Source organism: Nelumbo nucifera, chromosome 3 (assembly GCF_055504915.1).
Source record: "Nelumbo nucifera cultivar China Antique chromosome 3, China Antique-T2T, whole genome shotgun sequence".
In the NCBI taxonomy this organism is placed as follows: Eukaryota; Viridiplantae; Streptophyta; class Magnoliopsida; order Proteales; family Nelumbonaceae; genus Nelumbo; species Nelumbo nucifera.
This window is the reverse complement of record NC_142651.1, coordinates 76,527,235-76,545,624: the sequence shown is the minus strand read 5'-3', so window position 1 is coordinate 76,545,624 and position 18,390 is coordinate 76,527,235. Positions and strand designations below refer to the sequence as shown.

At 39.8% G+C, this 18,390-nt stretch overlaps 1 protein-coding gene across 1 annotated transcript; it reads left to right on the top strand.

The window, feature by feature from the left end:
• The first annotated feature begins 914 nt into the window (after positions 1 to 914).
• LOC104610221 (hydroxyproline O-galactosyltransferase GALT2-like) lies at positions 915 to 13,842 on the top strand. Its single transcript, XM_010276733.3, has 7 exons — positions 915 to 2,652; positions 4,141 to 4,373; positions 4,956 to 5,246; positions 5,506 to 5,634; positions 12,700 to 12,873; positions 13,070 to 13,177; positions 13,286 to 13,842. The coding sequence occupies exons 1-7, from the start codon at positions 1,746 to 1,748 to the stop codon at positions 13,490 to 13,492; spliced, it is 2,049 nt and encodes a 682-aa protein (XP_010275035.1). The 5' UTR covers positions 915 to 1,745; the 3' UTR covers positions 13,493 to 13,842.
• The last annotated feature ends 4,548 nt before the right edge of the window (positions 13,843 to 18,390 follow it).

The window sequence follows — 18,390 nt, the reverse complement described above, 5'->3', positions numbered from 1 at the left end:
ATGTGTACTTGAGAAGGCCTACGAGGGAAATGGAATATAACAATATTTTTGCCTTTTTTCTTTGAAATTACAAGAATGCCACTCTCTCCTACCAATTCATTCTCTCTCTCTTGCTTTTTTTTTCTTTCAAATTATGCCATTGTCTCTCCTACCAACTCTCTCTCTCTCTCTCTCTCTCTCTCTCTTTTTCTTATAAATTACAAGAATGCCATCTCTCTCCTTATAAATTACAAGAATGCCACTCTCTCTCCAACTGAGGGAGACCTTAACTCGGCATCTTGGCTGTTAGGGGACCTGCAATCAAAGGTGGTCAAGTTCGAGTCGAGCCGAGCTTAAACTTCTGAGCTCAAGCTAGACGATACCTCGACCACTGAGGGAGACCTCAGTTCGGCACATCGATCACTGAGGATGATCTCGGCTCAACACCTCGCCTATTAGGGAAACCTTAGCTCGACACTTTAACAGTTGAGGGAGACCTCGGTTTGGCACCTCGGTTGCTTGAGAAACCTGCAACTAAAGGTAGCCGAGCTCAAACTTCCAATCTTTTGACTTGAGTCGAGTTCAAACTCGAGCTCAAGTTTCTAATTCGAATCGAGCTTGATTTTGATAGTTTATGAGCGAGCCCCTGCAATGAAGGGCCCCCTCCGCTAGTATCTGTTAGGTTGCACCGAAAAAATGGATTTTCTCTTCTCAAATATCAGAAAAAAGTAAAGACGATTTATTTCCATTAGGAAGTATTAGTTTAGTGTGATGCCAAACGGGCCTTTGAAGACAAAAGTAAAATTTGAATTAAAGGTAAAGCTTAAAGCACGTTATTAGACTCATGCGTGGAGGTGGAACCCAAGAAAAATTGTAGAAACTAATTAAAATATAAAAGGAATATTTTAATAATTTGTCGTGTATATTCTGTTTCTGAAAGCAACAGACATGGATCTTCACGGCGAGAGTTTCTGGGGTTTCCCTCTGGATAAAATCAATGATCAAGACATTAATAGAAATTTAGAGCTCTTTAACGTTTCTGGACTGCAATTTCTTCTGTTCTCAGTTTCCTGGGTTCATTTTATTCAGTTTCTTCTGTTTGTCTGCTCCCCTCTTCTAGTTTACTCGAATCATTGTGTTTTTACAAGGAGTGCTGGTTCTAGCCCTTGAACAGATTTGTGGATTTGGGATGGTGAAGGTGTCTGTGGGATCGGTTAGGGATTTTGATTTGAATTGTTCTTTGGCTAATGGTCGTGGGTTTTCTAATTGGTAAATGGTCGTGGGTTGGGAGAGACAATTGGTTTTGGTTCTAACTTCTGAGAATTTTCGTTTTATTCCTTTTGTTATTTGAATTTAAGATTTTATCCTTTGTCAATTTTAGTAAAGCTTTGGTTTTCCTTGTACATTGCTGTATGAAGTAGTGACGGTTGATTAGTAAAGGTGGACCCTTTTGAATCTATAAAGGGTTTCTACCTGGTTCTTCCTGTTTGCTTTTTTCTATTCCTGGGTCCTTTTCTTTTTAGCTTTTTGCTGAATTTGGAGTTCTACTGGTAGAGTGGTTTGAATGGTTGCTTTGAAAGATTGAAATTTCACAGTCGGGCCTGATTTTTTCGAGTTTCTTAGTTTGTGGGTTCAGTTCATTTTCGTCCCCCACCGCCGCCGCCACCACCACCACCACCATGGAGTACAGTTGCCAGTTAGAGAATAATATTTGAAGAGATTTTGATATCTTTGAGGAGCTAGAGATTCTCTCTTCATTTCTGAAGATGAGGAGATTCAAAGGAGAACCTCTTGGTGGGAAGAGATTTAAGTTGTATCATTCTCTGTTGGTTGTAGCGTTATTGTACTTGCTTTTTATCTCCCTCAAGTTCCATCGGGTCTTGGAGTTTGCGATAGTGTTGAGCGGAGATGACAGTTTCGTTGGACTGGATAAATCTGCAGCAGTCGAGGAAGATGGGGATATAAGCAAGCCCTTCTTTAGTTCAGTTTACAAGGATACTTTCCACAGGAAATTGGAAGATAACCAGTACCATGATGCACCTTTAATGCCTCGGAAGGAGCCATTTGAAGAGGAAGCAAGTAAGTCCCCAACTATAAAGCCTCTGCAGCACCACTATGGTCGGATCACGGGTGAAATCATGAGGCGAAGGAATAAAACAATGGATCTGTCTGTGCTGGAGAGAATGGCGGATGAGGCATGGACATTGGGTAACAAGGCATGGAAAGAAATTGAGAATTTCAATTCAGAGGAAGCTGATCAGAGTTTTCTGATTGAAGGGAAGCCTGAGTCATGCCCTTTGTCTGTATCAATGACTGGAGTAGAACTTGGGAGTGGGGAGGAACATGTCATGTTTCTTCCTTGTGGGCTTGCTGCAGGTTCTTCTATAACAGTGGTGGGGACGCCTCATAATGCTCATGAGGAGTATGTGCCTCAGTTGGCAAGGTTGAGAAATGGAAATCCTAAGGTCTTGGTTTCACAATTCATGGTTGAATTGCAAGGGCTGAAAGCTGTGGATGGTGAGGATCCACCAAAGATTCTTCATTTGAATCCTCGATTGAAAGGTGACTGGAGCCATCAGCCAGTGATTGAACACAATACATGCTATAGGATGCAATGGGGAACGGCTCAAAGGTGTGATGGATTGCCATTGAAAAATGATGATGACATGCTAGGCAAGTTCTCATCTTGCTTTTTTTCTGTTATATATCTATTCCTGGTTAATGTGTTAAGCAACTAACCTACAAGCAAAAACCTTACAACTTTTATGTTGCTTTGTGAAAAGATTATAGTGTAACAAGTTTGTTCAGATACAAAGAAAAAATGTTAGGAAATGAGCACTATTTTTCCTTGTAGGTAGACTTAAGATTTGAAAGTAAAGGAAACCTTGGCTGTGTTTGGTTTGAAAGAAAAGCTAGGGAAAAGTAGGGAAACCTATACACAACCTTAGTGAAGAACAAGCTTGGACACATGGTCTCGGTTATATGATAAAAAGAAAAAAATGTGATGCCGAACCATTCCTCCCAGGACATATTTCTCAATATTGCACTAATGCAGATGCAGAAACTTATTCATATACATCACACAACTAACCTCTGATCCTTAAACCTAATTGAATGAATTACAACCAAAGTCATAAAACCAACCTTTGATCCTTAAACCTAATTGAATGAATTACGGCCAAATCGTAAAACCTACCCCCTTTTATATGCGAGCCAAAGATTCTGGTCAGAGGTGTGCCCCTGAACTTTCCACATGGGCTTGTTTGGGTCCACTGGACCTCCACCTCCATAAAGGCCCCAATCTCTTACAATTGGGAATACAAGACATCTAGCATCACACTAGCTACTTGTGGTAATGCGATAGACAAATACATTGAGAGTTTCACATTCTTGAATTGCCAAGCACTTGAAGCATTTGGTACAATACACATCTATTTGCTTTCGCTTTCAGTTTGAATTTGCCTTACATATTATGCTCATATGTTTTGATTTTAGCCAATTTGATGTTCACTCCCAGGAACATGGATGCTAGACAATTTTCTAAGTGTAGGTTTGGTGTAAGGCTCTATGTTCGTAGTTTCCTTAATAGAGATACAATTAGAAATGAATCACTTATCGTTTTTAAGCTGAAGCTTGCCTGGACTCTTGAGTCCCATGTGTGATCAAGTAAAGGTTTAACCAATTTTCTTTTCCTATAAACTTACATTTCATTCTAGACTATCTTGCAATCTTCCATGGTTGTTCTTGCATCCATTTATGTGGCCCTTGTTTTTCCATCTCTTGTATTTTTTTTGATAAATAATTAATCTTTGTTATCAAAAATCAACTCAGTACAAGTGACCCTTGGAGAGGCGTTCACTGCAACCCTTCCATTAATTGTAGTACAAATACAAACAGAAGAGAATGATTCCACCTCCCTTGCATTCTAATTCCCCGATGAATGCACCTGACCAAATGGTCAATGTTTCATACATATGGCATGGTGTAAAGGAGTGGCAATTTCTGTAACATTTAGAAATGGAATTCATTATTCATGTTGTTACTATTTCCTGCTTCACAGCCAACAAAGTTCTGTATTTTCTTTTTTACCTATTGAAAGAATTCAATCTCACATTCTCGGCTTTTTTGTGTTGTCCGTATTTCTCAACTTCTATTGGACAGTTGATGGGTTCGGGAGATGTGAAAGATGGATGCGGAATGATATTGTAGATCCAAAAGAGTCCAAGTCAACCTCATGGTTCAAACGATTCATAGGGCGTGCCCAAAAGCCAGAAATGATGTGGCCATTTCCTTTTGCAGAGGAAAGACTGTTTGTCCTGACACTGCGAGCTGGTGTGGAAGGATACCATATCAATGTTGGTGGTCGACATGTGACTTCTTTCCCTTATCGGACGGTATGTAACTAAATCATCTAAAGGCACTTGTATGAGGACTATTACTGGTGTGGAAGCATGCAAGTGATTCCATGCTGGTTAATTATTGTCTCCTACCTAGGTGATATCCCAGGAAATAAATTGATCAATCAGATTATCTTGAACATAATCTACCACATTATGATGATGAAAAGAATACATGGCAAGATCCAGAAAAGGTGTGAAAATCAGATAGTCAATATGAATCATGAGCTAAGAGACCTTGCTGGATAGGATTGAGCAAATGGTAGATCAGCAGATTGTGCTGTGGTTATTGAGCATGGAAAGACCCTGTATCCATCATCATAATTTGACACATACAACATGGTTATTGAGGATGACTTGTTTTCATCCTCCCATTATGCTGTGGGTGTTCTCTCTTTTATATCATTTTCACCTCTTCTTGAAATTTGCTCTATATTAGTAACATTGAATATGTTTTTCTAATGTATATTTACATGGAAACTTTTTTCTCTACATGTTTCATAACCTTTGTCATTTCTTGTATTCTGGACTTGAAAATGCAGTTCTGAGTTCTGACCAAGGTATGTCTCTTTCTTTTAGGGTTTTACTCTTGAAGATGCAACAGGATTGGTAATTAAAGGTGATGTAGATGTGCATGCAGTATATGCAACCTCTCTTCCTACCTCACATCCAAGTTTCTCACTTCAGCGAGTATTGGAAATGTCGGAGAAATGGAAGGCTTCTCCTTTGCCAAAAAGTCCAGTTCAACTTTTTATTGGGATTCTCTCTGCTACAAATCATTTTGCAGAGCGCATGGCAGTTAGAAAAACCTGGATGCAGTTTCCTGAATTTAAGTCTTCAAATGTGGTTGCCCGTTTCTTTGTGGCATTGGTAAGCTTTATTTATCTATGTGTTTGATCTATATGTGTGGGAAAATAGTTTTTATGATGAAAATGGAAATGCGTTCTGCTAATTTACCAGGATATGCAGTTTGGGTCCAATATAAAGCTGCAAAGAATCAGGAAAATAGCAAATTCTTTGCTGTGTTTCTGCCATTTATGATGGTGGAATTGTAATGTGATTCTATTTGCATTTGATTATTTTGGTACACATCAATAAATTTCTACTCATCTATAACATCAAACTGTAGAATCCAAGAAAGGAGGTGAATGCAGCACTAAAGAAAGAAGCAGCTTACTTTGGTGACATTGTAATTCTGCCATTTATGGATCGTTATGAACTCGTGGTTCTTAAAACACTTGCCATCTGTGAGTATGGGGTAAGTTCATGTTCAGTCCCTTTGCTAACTCTCTTTTATTGAATCAGTCATGTGGTGATGGTTATCTAATGCATGTAAACATTATTATCTTCCATCCTGAGTTTGTTTGATTTGATAGTAAGAGAAAATAATTTATTTAATAGAAAAAGGATATTAAAGTTGAAGTTATAGGGGTTTCACCTAAAACAGAAAATGGAAACACTTATTGAAAAGTACGAAATACAAAGCAATCATGCACCATCAGAAACCAAATCTAAAGTGTTCCAGAAAACAGCACCTAATGACAGTCTATTGACATCTTCAAATTCTGGGTGCACCATCAAACACACCATGATCTCAGAGCATATATTAGCAACTATGTTTCTGAGATTACAGTGCCTTCTGTAAAATATTCTTTTATTTTCTCTCCGTCCGTATGTTTCTACAGGTCACAAATTCTCCAGACATCTTTTGCCTTTTTAACCATAGAGAAGGTAGGCCTAGAAGAAAATATTTTATCAGGTTGACTTGGTCTGAACAGTTGTTACCGAAATAGATGAAAAAGGGATCAAATGAATTCTGCTTGGAATGAATTAATAAATCCATTAAAAAAAGAGTAAATAGACACATGGATCTAAGGTATGCTAGAGCCATTCTAGTGTCACAGATGCCGCTGCAGTGGAAACAAAGGCCTCCCTCGAGCTCTTTGGATGATTGGCCAAATCCAAGGTATGCTAGGGCAAGGTCGGAGGAGTCTGAGGATGGCAACGAAGATTGGGTTTCTTTTTCAGATACCGGCAGTGAAGAAATACAGTCAATGGAAGGCTCCAACATAGGAAGCATCATTTTTAGGGTAAATTGGTGGATGGGGAGGATGCCATGGATTTAAACACTGATCTGTTGTTCGGTGGAATGGAGGATCATGATAAATCTTCTTACCCTCAACAAAATCTGGAAGAGGAAGGAAACTACAACACATTAGTGCAGAGGACACAAACAGAGGAGAAAACTGAAATCCCGGCTGAGGGGAATTCAAATCCCAAATTTCAACATCTGCAAGGGGTCTGGGAAGAGGGTAACTCTGATCATCAAAAGCCTAGTAGCTATGCATTGGTAAGGGATGAGCAAAAGATGCTTGAAAGCAGTCCATGTAGTTACAGTGCCATGGCAGTTCAACCCAACTCAGTGATACCTCTAGTGGAAGATGCTGCACCTAGCTCTAAGCTGGACTGGAAAACAAAGAACGAAATGCTAACAGTGTTAGACCATCCATCTCCAGAATCAGGTGTTGGAGTCAATTCAGTTTTTAGTACTGATCCTTCTTTTGTGCCTGAAATAGGTGTTCCAGTGTCTTCTTCTCCTGTTATTCAAGAGCCATTGAAATCTCAGATCCAATTTGGGTGGCTGAAGGGGAATACCTAATTCTTGAGGGGAAGGGAGTAGAGGAAGAGGAGAGGGAGAGAGGAGAGAAAATTCGGAGTAATTAGTGACTTTTTTGAGGATTTAAAAAAGAACTGGAAAAGATGAGAGAGGTCTGAAATAGCCTTAGCAGAATCCAATGTTTTAAAAACTGACCCGGAACTGGAACCGCTTTGGCCACCAGTTTCCGGGTCAGTGGTTTGACTGTCCGGTCCAAAAGGATGGTCCTTTGCAATTAAAAAAATAATTAAAACTAAAGGTCAAAAACTTTTGTTTGGGTTGAACAGGTCGACGGTTTGACTACCTGGTCAGTGGGTTGCTGACCAAGTCGGTGGTTTTCTGGCAAAAGACTGGGTCAGGGGTGAAATGGAACTGGCTGCTTGAATGATTTCCAGGCCAACCGGTCTGGCCGTCCAGGTCAACGACGGTTCAAAAACCATGGCAGAATCAGGAGTGAGAAAAAAATGATGGGGGGGGGGGAGGAGTCGATTAGAAAGAGGGCAGGTGAGAAAGATATTGAAGTAGCCGAAGACTCAATTGCTGGCTTTATTGGAAATTTAGGCTGCAAGATCAAGTATCCTAATGAACTGAAGCATACCTTAGAAAGATTGAAGAAGGGGAAAGAAGAAGGAAGACGAAATTAAACGAGGCTAAAAGACTAAGATTAGATGTTGAAGGGGATAAGAAATTTAGTGGTAGAGGGGAAAGAAGAAGAGGGGAGAAAAGAAGTGAGAATTAAAACAGGGGTCAGCAAAAAGGGGAGGCTTTAAAAAGTTATAATGAGGAGGATAATAAGCTGGAATGTACATGGACTGGATAGTGCAAGGAAAAGAGCTGTGATAAAGGAGGTGTTCAGGAAAGAAAAGCCTGATGTGGTCTTGTTGCAGGAGTCCAAATTGGCAAACTTTGATATCAGATGGGTAAGAAATCTATGGAAGTCCAAGGGTATAAATTGGGCGATGACTCCCTCTTGGGGGGCCTCGGGCATCATTATTACTTTATGGAGGAGTGAAGTATTGGAAGGAGTAATTGATTGTTAACTTTTCAGTTTTCATTAAGTTTAAACAGATTGAGGACATATTTGAAGAGGTTCTAACCAATATATACAGACCAAATAGTTATAGAGAGAGGAATGAATTGTGGGGAGAATTTAGTGCTATTAGAGACTTGTGGGAGGGGCCGTGGTGTATTGGGGGTGATTTCAATGTTGTTAGATTCTCAGAGGAAACAAATAATCCAAGGCAAAGGATCACAACCAGTATGAGGAAGTTTAATCTCTTCATAAATTCCTTTGAACTCAATGATTTGCCTTTAGCCCATCACAATTTTACTTGGTCAAACCTCCAAGTTAACCTTATTTGCTCTAGGCTAGATAGATTTTTGTTTTCAGTGGATTGGGAGCATTGGGGTGGATTAGTTTTGAAGGCATTATCAAGAGTAACCTCAGACCAGCATGTGAATTGTTTTCTATTTTTCAAAAATTTTATGCTGAAATACATACCCAATTTGGTGTTCATATTAAAATTCTTCGCTCCGATAATGCCAAAGAGTACACCTCAATACCATTTCAGCAATACTTAGAGCACCATGGGATAATTCATCAAACTTCTTGTGCCTACACCCCACAACAAAACGGTGTAACTGAACGGAAAAATCGACATCTTCTTGAAACTGCTTGGTCTTTGATGCTTAATATGAATGTCCCAAAGCATTTTTGGAGTGATGCCGTCCTCACATCCTGTTTTCTCATCAATCGGATGCCCATGTCCATCATTGAAAGTCAATCCCCGGTGTTGTTTCCCACCTTGTCTCCATTTCCTCTGACCCCAAGAGTCTTTGGATGTGTTTGTTTTGTTCAAAACTTGGGGCCTGGTTTAAACAAGTTAGATGCACGAGCTACTAAGTGTATCTTCCTTGGCTACTCAAGGACTCAGAAAGGGTATAAGTGCTATAACCCTAACTTCCATAAGTCATTTGTGTGCTTCGATGTCACATTTTTTGAATCAGTTCCTTTTTTCTCAGATACTGTGGTTTCTTCTCCTTCCTTCGTAGTTCTTCTTCCCGTCCCTGTTGCGGATCCCCTTCCCGTGGTTCCCATTCCAGTTGCAGATTCACCTCCCATGCCAGTTACTACTGAGAGGCTACCAATCAAACAAGTGTATACTCACAGAAGAGCACCGACCCCTCCTCCAATCCAGCCCTCGTCGACAGATCCTGTCATTGCTTCTTCTCCCATAGACCTTAATCTTCTTATTGCCCTGCGGAAAGGTAAACGCACTTGTACTTCTCATCCTATTTCATACCATGTTTCAGCTGCTCACTTTTCTGCTTCTCATCGCAACTTTATATCATTGCTATCATTTGTTTCCATTCCCAAGACTGTCCAGGAAGCCCTTACCTCCCCAAGGTGGCGGCAAGCCATGGAAGAGGAAATCTCTGCTCTACAATACAACCACACGTGGGAACTCACTACTCTTCCTCCTGGTAAGCATGCTGTTGGGTGTAAGTGGGTCTACATAGTGAAGTATCTTCTAGATGGCAGTGTGGAGCGATTAAAGGTTAGGTTAGTGGCCAAGGGCTATTCCCAGTTGTATGGTGTGGACTATATGGAGACATTTTCTCCTGTGACTAAAATTGGTCCAGTTCGGGTGTTGATTTCATTAGTTGCTATGTATGATTGGCCTCTTGTGCAACTTGACATAAAAAATGCTTTCCTACATGGTGATCTCATTAAGGAAGTGTATATGGAGCAACCGCCAGGGTTTGTTGCTCAGGGGGAGGATGGTAAGGTTTGTAGACTCAAAAAGGCAATTTATGGACTGAAACAATCTCCACGCGCATGGTTTGGCAGGTTCAGTGTAGTGAAAGACTTTGGGATGAAACAGTGTCAGGTAGACCATTTTGTGTTCAGCCATGACTCAAAAGATGGGAAAATCTTGCTAGTGGTGTATGTGGATGATATTGTCATAACTGGGAGTGACAGTAACGGGATTGACAGGTTGAAGAAATTCCTACAGGACCACTTCAATACGAAAGATTTGGGTAAACTGAAGTACTTCCTGGGAATAGAAGTTGCAAGGTCAAGGCATGGAATTAACTTATGTCAAAGAAAATATGTTCTTGACCTACTTGAAGAAACATGACTGTTAGGTGCTAAACCAGCAGAGACTCCTATGGAACTTAATGTCAAGTTGAGTGTTGATGCAGGTGAAGAGTTTGATGATCCTGGAAGATACAGGAGGTTGGTGGGAAAGTTGAATTATCTGACTATTACCCGACTAGATATATCATTTGCTGTGAGTATGGTGAGTCAGTTTATGCAACATCATCGGATTCCTCATTGGGAAGCAGTTCTAAGGATTGTTAGGTACCTGAAGGGTGCTCTAGGTCGTGGTTTGCTATACCAAAGTGGAGGGACTCTTGAAATAGTAGGGTATACAAATGCTGATTGGGTTGGTTCTATATCAGACAAGAGATCAACTACAAGGTATTGTACCTTCCTTGGTGGCAATCTTGTAACTTGGAAGAGCAAGAAACAAACAGTGGTGGCAAGGAGTAGTGCAGAAGCTGAGTACAGAGCTATGGCTCATACCACATGTGAACTAGTATGGTTGAAGAACTTGCTACAAGAGATGGGGCTCTTGGTTGACAAACCCATGAGACTATACTGTGATAACCAAGCTGCTGTTCACATCTCTTCCAACCCAGTCTTCCATGAGAGAACCAAGCATATTGAGGTCGATTGTCACTTTGTGAGAGAGAAAGTGATAAGTGGAATGATAACCACATCTCATGTGAGCTCAGGAAATCAGTGGGCAGATCTCTTTACAAAGGGATTGTCTCGGGGCAGAGTAGATTATATTTGTGACAAGCTGGGACTATATGACATATACTCTCCAGCTTGAGGGGGAGTGTTAGAAACACAAATCAGGGGTATTTTGATCATTTGGGTTTCTATTTGAGAGTGAAAGGTCTATTTTATTTAAGTTTAAGTTATGTGTCCCATCACTTATGAGGGACAATATGGTCTTTCTTGTAACTATGTTATTGGAGATAAATACAAGTGGATCGGATAGAGGTGGACTGATTTTTCCTAATCTGGCCGAACCCTTCTTCTCCTCCTTCTCTTCTTCTTCTTTCTCTTCTTCTCTACTTTAACCTAGAATTGAATAGGGATTTTACAGTGATAACAGTTTTTTTTTTTTGATAAAAAAAACTGTTACCATTTACTTATCTCTTGTACTTTTACTGCATATATTTGGGAATGGTTTCTCTCTCTGTTTGGATGTAGGTGGAATCCTCCAGTTGATGTGCAAAGCCTTTTTCACTCCTACATTCTTCCGGTAGCCAAATAAGAGGGGAAGACTAATATGGAGATGCACTAAAGTGGCAATTTTATGGACAATATGGGAAGAAAGAAACTCAAGAATATTCTTGGAGAAGGAAAGAAGCAAGGAAGGCTTGATTGAAACAATAATGATTAGGGTGGCTCATTGGATAAAGTCTCTAGAAGTCTTTTCTAATGTTACTACAGATGACATTCTTAGAAAATGGAAGTGGAGGTTTCTGCCCCATACATGTCTTACTACTCATCCTTGGTATCCACCAGAAACAGGATCTATCAAACTTCGATGGTAATAGCATGGGAAACCCAGGACCATCAGGCCTAGTGGGGGAGGGAGACCCTCTCAGAGCAGAGGTTTTGGCAATGGAAGGAGTTCAAAGGGCAAGGTCTTTGAACATTAGGAAGCTAATAGTGGAAGTGGATTCACAGCTGCTTGTAAGCTGGCTTCATAGTGATGAAATGAAAATGTGGATCTACAACAATGAGAAGAAAAAAATTCAGATGGCTAACAAAGGACATGAAAGTATCCTTCAGCTGGTGTAAGCATAGTGCTGATTCCTTTGCTGATATGCTAGCCAAGCTGGCTTCATAATTTTTAGGAAAGGATGCTTCTAAGGGGAGAGACAAGTTGCTTTATCTCTCATTGTCTTTCACTTTGTATTTTGGCTCATTGTACTATTCCATCCTTCTAATTTAAATGAAAGTTACAGTTATTGATAAAAAAAATACACATGGCATCCTCTTTCTACCTCTTGCACATGAAATGCAGGTTGTACACTATGCAAAGATAGTAACCATGTGAAAGCCTCCATCCAGGAGGTAAAGGATTACCTCAAATGCCTCTCAAAGGAACTGCTCCAGCCTGATTTCTGATCATGGAATCACCCAAAAAAAAAAAAAGAAAGAAAGATTCCACTGTAAATCTGCTGCACATGAAACACAGCTTATCAAATGGTATCCTCTCAGTTTTAGATGGCTGATGGTCAAAACGCTGTGCAAAGATAGTAACCGTGTGAAAGCCCCCATCTAGGAGGTAGAGGATCACCTCAAATGGCTCTCAAAGGAACCACTCCAACCTGATTTCTGATAATGGAATCATAAAAATAAAAGATTTCACCTAGCATTATCTGAATCCAAGCTGATCCTCATTATCTCTAGCTTAGAGAACAAATTATTACTCTTCTGTTTCTCTATCTAGAAGCGACCTTCAAAGTATTGGGTTCCATACCACCTGTCCTCCCTTTTGAAAATTTCTCCCTACCATAAATAATATAATCAATTTCCTGATCAAAAAAAGAAATAATATAATCAATTTCCTGCAGGTTCACAACTTAAGTGCTGCATATATCATGAAATGTGATGATGACACCTTTGTTAGGGTGGATACTGTATTGAAAGAAATTAAGGGCATCTCTCCCAAGAGGTCTCTGTATATGGGTAATCTCAACCTCTTGCACAGGCCCCTCAGAAGTGGAAAATGGGCAGTCACATATGAGGTATGTTGTCAAGATCCATTTGTTAACAAATTGCACAACAGGACATCTTAGTTTAAATTGCTAATTTGAGAATTTATCAACGATATTATTTGTCTCGAGACATTATTTCTACTACTCAGCAAAGCTTTCTGAGCAAAGAGGATCTTCATTAGATTTAGGTGGAATACTTTATCTGATGCATTCTTTAATGTGACAGGAATGGCCAGAAGAAATATACCCTCCTTATGCCAACGGACCTGGATACATTATTTCGGTTGACATTGCCAAATTTATCATTGCTCAACATGCCAATCATAGCCTAAGGGTTTGTCCAAGCGAGAAATCTATTGTTTTCTTGTATTCTTCTTTTGCATCTATCATCCTTTCAACCTGGTAGTCAAATGACCAGATAATCCTTTATTTCATTTTGCAGCTATTTAAGATGGAGGATGTGAGCATGGGAATGTGGGTTGAGCAGTTCAACACTACAAACTTTGTCCAATACTCCCATAATTGGAAGTTTTGTCAATATGGGTGTATGGAAAATTACTATACTGCACATTATCAGTCCCCAAGGCAGATGCTCTGTTTATGGGACAAGTTGGCAAGGGGCCGGGCTCATTGCTGTAATTTTAGATGACAACATGCAGCTATTATTACTGAAGAGGTTTTAGAAACCTTCACTTTATCCTTCATTACTTTCCCTCAAATTTTGCATGCAAATCACTTCTTCCGAGCATTGTAACTTTTCATGCAATTTTGGTCTGTTTCTGAGTTTTACCAATTGATGATACATCATTTACTTGGAAACAACAATGTATTTGGTTGTAATGGGTTATGGCTGGATCCCTGCTTGTGGCCCAATTGTATCTGAGGCCAAGTTGTAAAAGTCTGTTATATATGTACTTAGGTTAGGCAGTTCAGAATTTAAGATTTTGATCATACTGGGCACGATATCTTACTAGAATCACTTAAAATATCATTCTGCTATTACTTATACTTTGTATCGATTACTGAAGCTTCTCACATAAGCTAGTGCAGATCACATGAAAAGTCTCAGACAGTTTTAAGTCGTCCATGTTCAGCTCTTATTGCCTCCAAGTTAAAAGCAATTGTTCTTGTCTAATTCCTTAGCCGGTAAGAGCTGAGGCATGTATTCTCCAAGTACAACAATTTGTTTCCCTGTCTGCAGCATGTGCAAATAGGAAGCTCTCTTTAATTGGAATTTCTCAGTTACAAGCTGGATTGGTTGACATTGTTAAAACGTGGGGGTGTGGGACTGTGGATTCACCGGTCTTCCTGAAGGCTTGGGACCCAATGGATTTGCCATTTGTCATGTGGACAGTTCCATCACTCCCTACTTGTCATATTCCTGTATTGTTCTCTTTTATCATAATGTACTTGAATTTTCATTTGGTTTGCAGTTTAAATCTGAACGGATATGAATTTTGCATCCATTTGTAATTAAGATTTGTACTCTTATTTGATACACTACAAATACATACAAAATAATAAAAAATACAAGGTTTTGCATTCTATATATTTGTATTTGTACTAAATGAGTGCAATTACAAATATGTACAGCACAAAGACTTGTATTTTGTATTTCTAAACCTGTATTTGCATTGTACATATTTATATTTACTCTCTTTCCAATTTGAATCTTATTTGTAAGGGAAAATTCCTGATTAGTGCCCTGAACTTTAGGGTTGTGTCAAGTCAGTCCCCTAATAGTATCCCAAACTTTTAGAATGTGTCTAATAGGTTCTTGTTGTTAACAGTCCTTGGTTAATTATGGAATATGTCAAAACTACACATTAAGTGTCATCTAGTTTTCTTTATTTCCCACTTCCACATAAACTAATTTAAACAAAGCTCTTTTCATTTACATCTTGATTCCAGTAAACTATGTTTTCCGGCTTGTGAAATGATATATTATTGGTTATCAAGGATGAATATATGGTTAATGAAGTCAAATCCAAGCAATAAATTATGAAATTAGCAAAGGAGAAACTAAGTTATACCATTGTGATGCAACATTAATAATCAACAGAACTTTTCCCTTGTAAAGGCTAAAATTGATATCATTTCCCCTTGCATCTTAGCTGAGATAGGAAGGTTGCAGCAACTATCCAAGATGGATTTTAGAATATACAGAAAACCATAGCAATGTCTGTTTCAGCCGTCGCTGAAACTTGGTTAGTTCCCGGCACTGTTGTTGGTTTGTTCAAATCTGTTCTTGGCACCGTCATTAGTTCCCAGCATCACCATAGCAATGGAGCAGCTCTTTAGTTGCAAGGTAAAAGACAATGAACAATGTCTTCTTTCAAGGGTAGTTTTGATATTTTAAAAGTTTAAAGTGGACATGTCATCATGTGATACAGAGAACTGACGGACCGTTAACGACAGGGATCTATTAAACACACTTTGAAAGTTTGGGGGTACTGCATAGACACATTTTGAAGTTCAGGGACTGACTTGACACAATCCCTAAAGTTCAGGGTACCAATCAGGAATTTCCCCTAGAAATTATACCATTTATGGATAACAATATTAATTAACCAGATTTTTTGTTTCAATTTTGAAAACAAATAACACATACATAATCAAGAATGTGTTTTTTTTTTTATATTTATTTTGAGAAACAATCTATTTTATGTGTTTTTTTATATTTATTTTTTATTTGATGCACGATGAATCAATAGGACCTTTCAACAGTTTGATTTGTCCAATTTATCTCTCTACGTGTCTCTCTAAATTTGGAGAAGCTGCTCGCAAAGGAGATCTACACGACTCCTTCAGTCGTTTGGATATAATAAACAAACTTGCTAACAAGACAAGGGCCTCTTATTAGTTAGGCTCTGTTGGTTTGCAGTTATAATATACAATCTGCCATGGTGATCAGATTTGTATGGATTTCTTTATAACATATTGTCTCTATTTGTTTGAGAGCAAAAGTTGCACTGGTTCAAATGGATGGGAGTGCAAATGAGTTAAATGCAAAGTCTGGTTTAGTTCTGTTTGAAGTTCTATTTCAAAAATTTCTCCCATCTTTGCAGGGAATCAAATTCCCTATTTCAAAAACATATTTTCAAGGATCAATCTTGAATCAAGAACCAAATTAGATCTGAACCAAAAGAAATAGGAGGGAGGATATACTTGATACAGAGAATCAATATCTCCCAATGGAGGTGTTCACGCCCACTGAAGATGGCACAGTGCAGGATGGAGCAGAATCAGCAATGTTCTTCCAAAAGAACTTGACCCTTCGCAAGAATCAACTGGATGGCTTGTGAGTACAGCTCCAACCAATCTTTTCCCCAAAAGATTGGAATCAAGATCAGATCTTGATTTCTCCCAAGAACTGGAGATCGAACTAAAGGCAATAGCGGCGGTAGGAAGGAGGCGGCAGGAGAGAATTCGCAGGGTGTAGAAATCTCTCTTTTTGTGATTTTTCTTAGCTCTGAAGAGAATCGGGTCTGTGTATCTTTCTTAGGCTGCCGCCCCCTTCTTTTGTTAACCTAAAAGATCAGCTCCTAATCCAATTAGGAGCTGCTTATCCAAATCATATTTGGATAAGATCTCTCTTTAGGTGATAGGGATAAACCCTTATCTTATTTGCAGATTATATTAGCTTTCTCCTAATCTCATTAGGAGGTTTCTAAATCTGAATCACATTCAAATCTGGACTCTCTGAGTAGATAGGGTTAAGACCCTATCCTATCTGCTAATCTATCTCAGAATTCGCCCCATATAATTGACTGATCAAATCAACTCAGTTCGAAATGGGCTTAAGGCCCATTTAAGGTTATGTACTCAATTAGCCTTCCAAACTGCTGCCTAGTTGGGCTTCTTTGTATGGCGTGGGACCCAAACATTGATCTACACATCAGTTACATGGGTTCGGCCCAGCCTTTGTTACAAGGCCTGGCCGAACACACTGTTATGAACAGTGCACCCCCTGAATCCCATCTTATGGGCTCTATGGGCCCAACACTTACCCTAAGTGGTCCCTAGACAAAGCCACCTTGTAACACCCAGGGACTGTGGGCAGATGCAAGATTAGCCCATCAGGTATTATCCTCAATGGTCTTACACTTAACCTCTCAGTCCATAATGATCATACACTGCCCGACAAGAGATGACCTCTCCCTCGGCTGCAAGGAACAGTGTTGCACTCTCTACTTATATGGATCCCGGGAATTAAAACCTTTTGCAAACATTTTAGAAACCATAATATATACTTTTATATCTCATATAAAATATACTTTGCAAAAACAAATATCAACGGTTGAAATCGGCTGTCGGCAGTCTTGGTTTCCATCAAAGAGAGTGCATCCCCGATCATTACCTTTGTCCGACAAAGGGGCTGATCCTTTCACTATGATCACCCACTCAGATGAATTCTCGGATTGTCCCAACATACCCAGGTTTTGACCCTCGCTAAGGATCTCACTGATTGGTACATCAAAGACAGCCCAATCTGACATCTAGTGTAGTATCATAATCGAGTCTAGGGGTTAGGTGTAACTTTCCAGTTTTGCCCATCTATCTCCATGGTCCAGGGCAATACTGGAAATCTGGTCCGGTTCAAAGGTTCTATTAATCCTACATTGTATGTGCCTAGGGTCTCACCCTAGTAGCTGAGACAGGCCACCCCAACCGATTTGGTAGCACTACAGTGTCAGCCTTGTCAGGATAGGTCTCCCCAGACCGATCCACTGTCTGTGAACATTCTAAACTAACACGAGTCTCATTAAGTGTTCAGTTCAAGGGTATTACACAGAAACATACCAAGAGAACATGAATCAAATATGTACTTTTATTCATTTACAATAAATTCATAAAATACATCATTCTTGATTGAAGCTAAGGGCATACAAAACTGTCTAACAGGTCCCCTGAACTCCTCTTACCCTCGCTCTGTCAGCCACGGCCCACATGCGGTAGGTGATCACCTCTCTACTCGCCATTTTAGCACTTGCACCAAGCAAACAATAGATTAGTACACAGTCACATAGCTCGAAAAAAAAGAACAGATCAGTAGAATCAGCAAAACAAAAGACTGGCCGCCTCACTCATATGACCAGCACGAACCAACACCGAGAAGGACGTGTAGTATATCAAATTGACCTTCTTGATTATTCCTATCGCCACCCTCTCTTCCTCGGTAAGCTGGGCCAGCTTTGATTGCTTCACCTTTGTCTTCGACTTCTGGAGCTCGACCGGTAGAGACGAGCCTCCAAGACAGTGCACGAAGAAGAATTTCTCCTTCTAGTGTTTTTTCTGAAGATGGAGCCCCAACCAGCACTTTGATGCGTTGTCGAGCTGAGAAGTAATAATATCCCTACTGGCTATCAGGCTGTGCTTATACACATCAGAAAATCTCAGCCTGGCTATCAGGTTGTGCTTATACACACAGAGCTCGCCTGATCGAGCACTAGTAGGCCTCTCACCAGCTCGAGGGCACCTAAGCTTGAACCCCTCCAGAATATAGTACAGGGCTTGGATTCGGGCTATGTCCACGGGCGTCAAACA

Coding starts and splice junctions, on each gene's coding strand:
- LOC104610221 (XM_010276733.3), top strand. CDS start 1,746: ATGAGGAGATTCAAAGGAGAACCTCTTGGTGGGAAGAGATTTAAGTTG. Junction 5,247..5,505: donor CCCGTTTCTTTGTGGCATTG/GTAAGCTTTATT, acceptor ATCAAACTGTAG/AATCCAAGAAAGGAGGTGAA. Junction 5,635..12,699: donor TTGCCATCTGTGAGTATGGG/GTAAGTTCATGT, acceptor AATTTCCTGCAG/GTTCACAACTTAAGTGCTGC.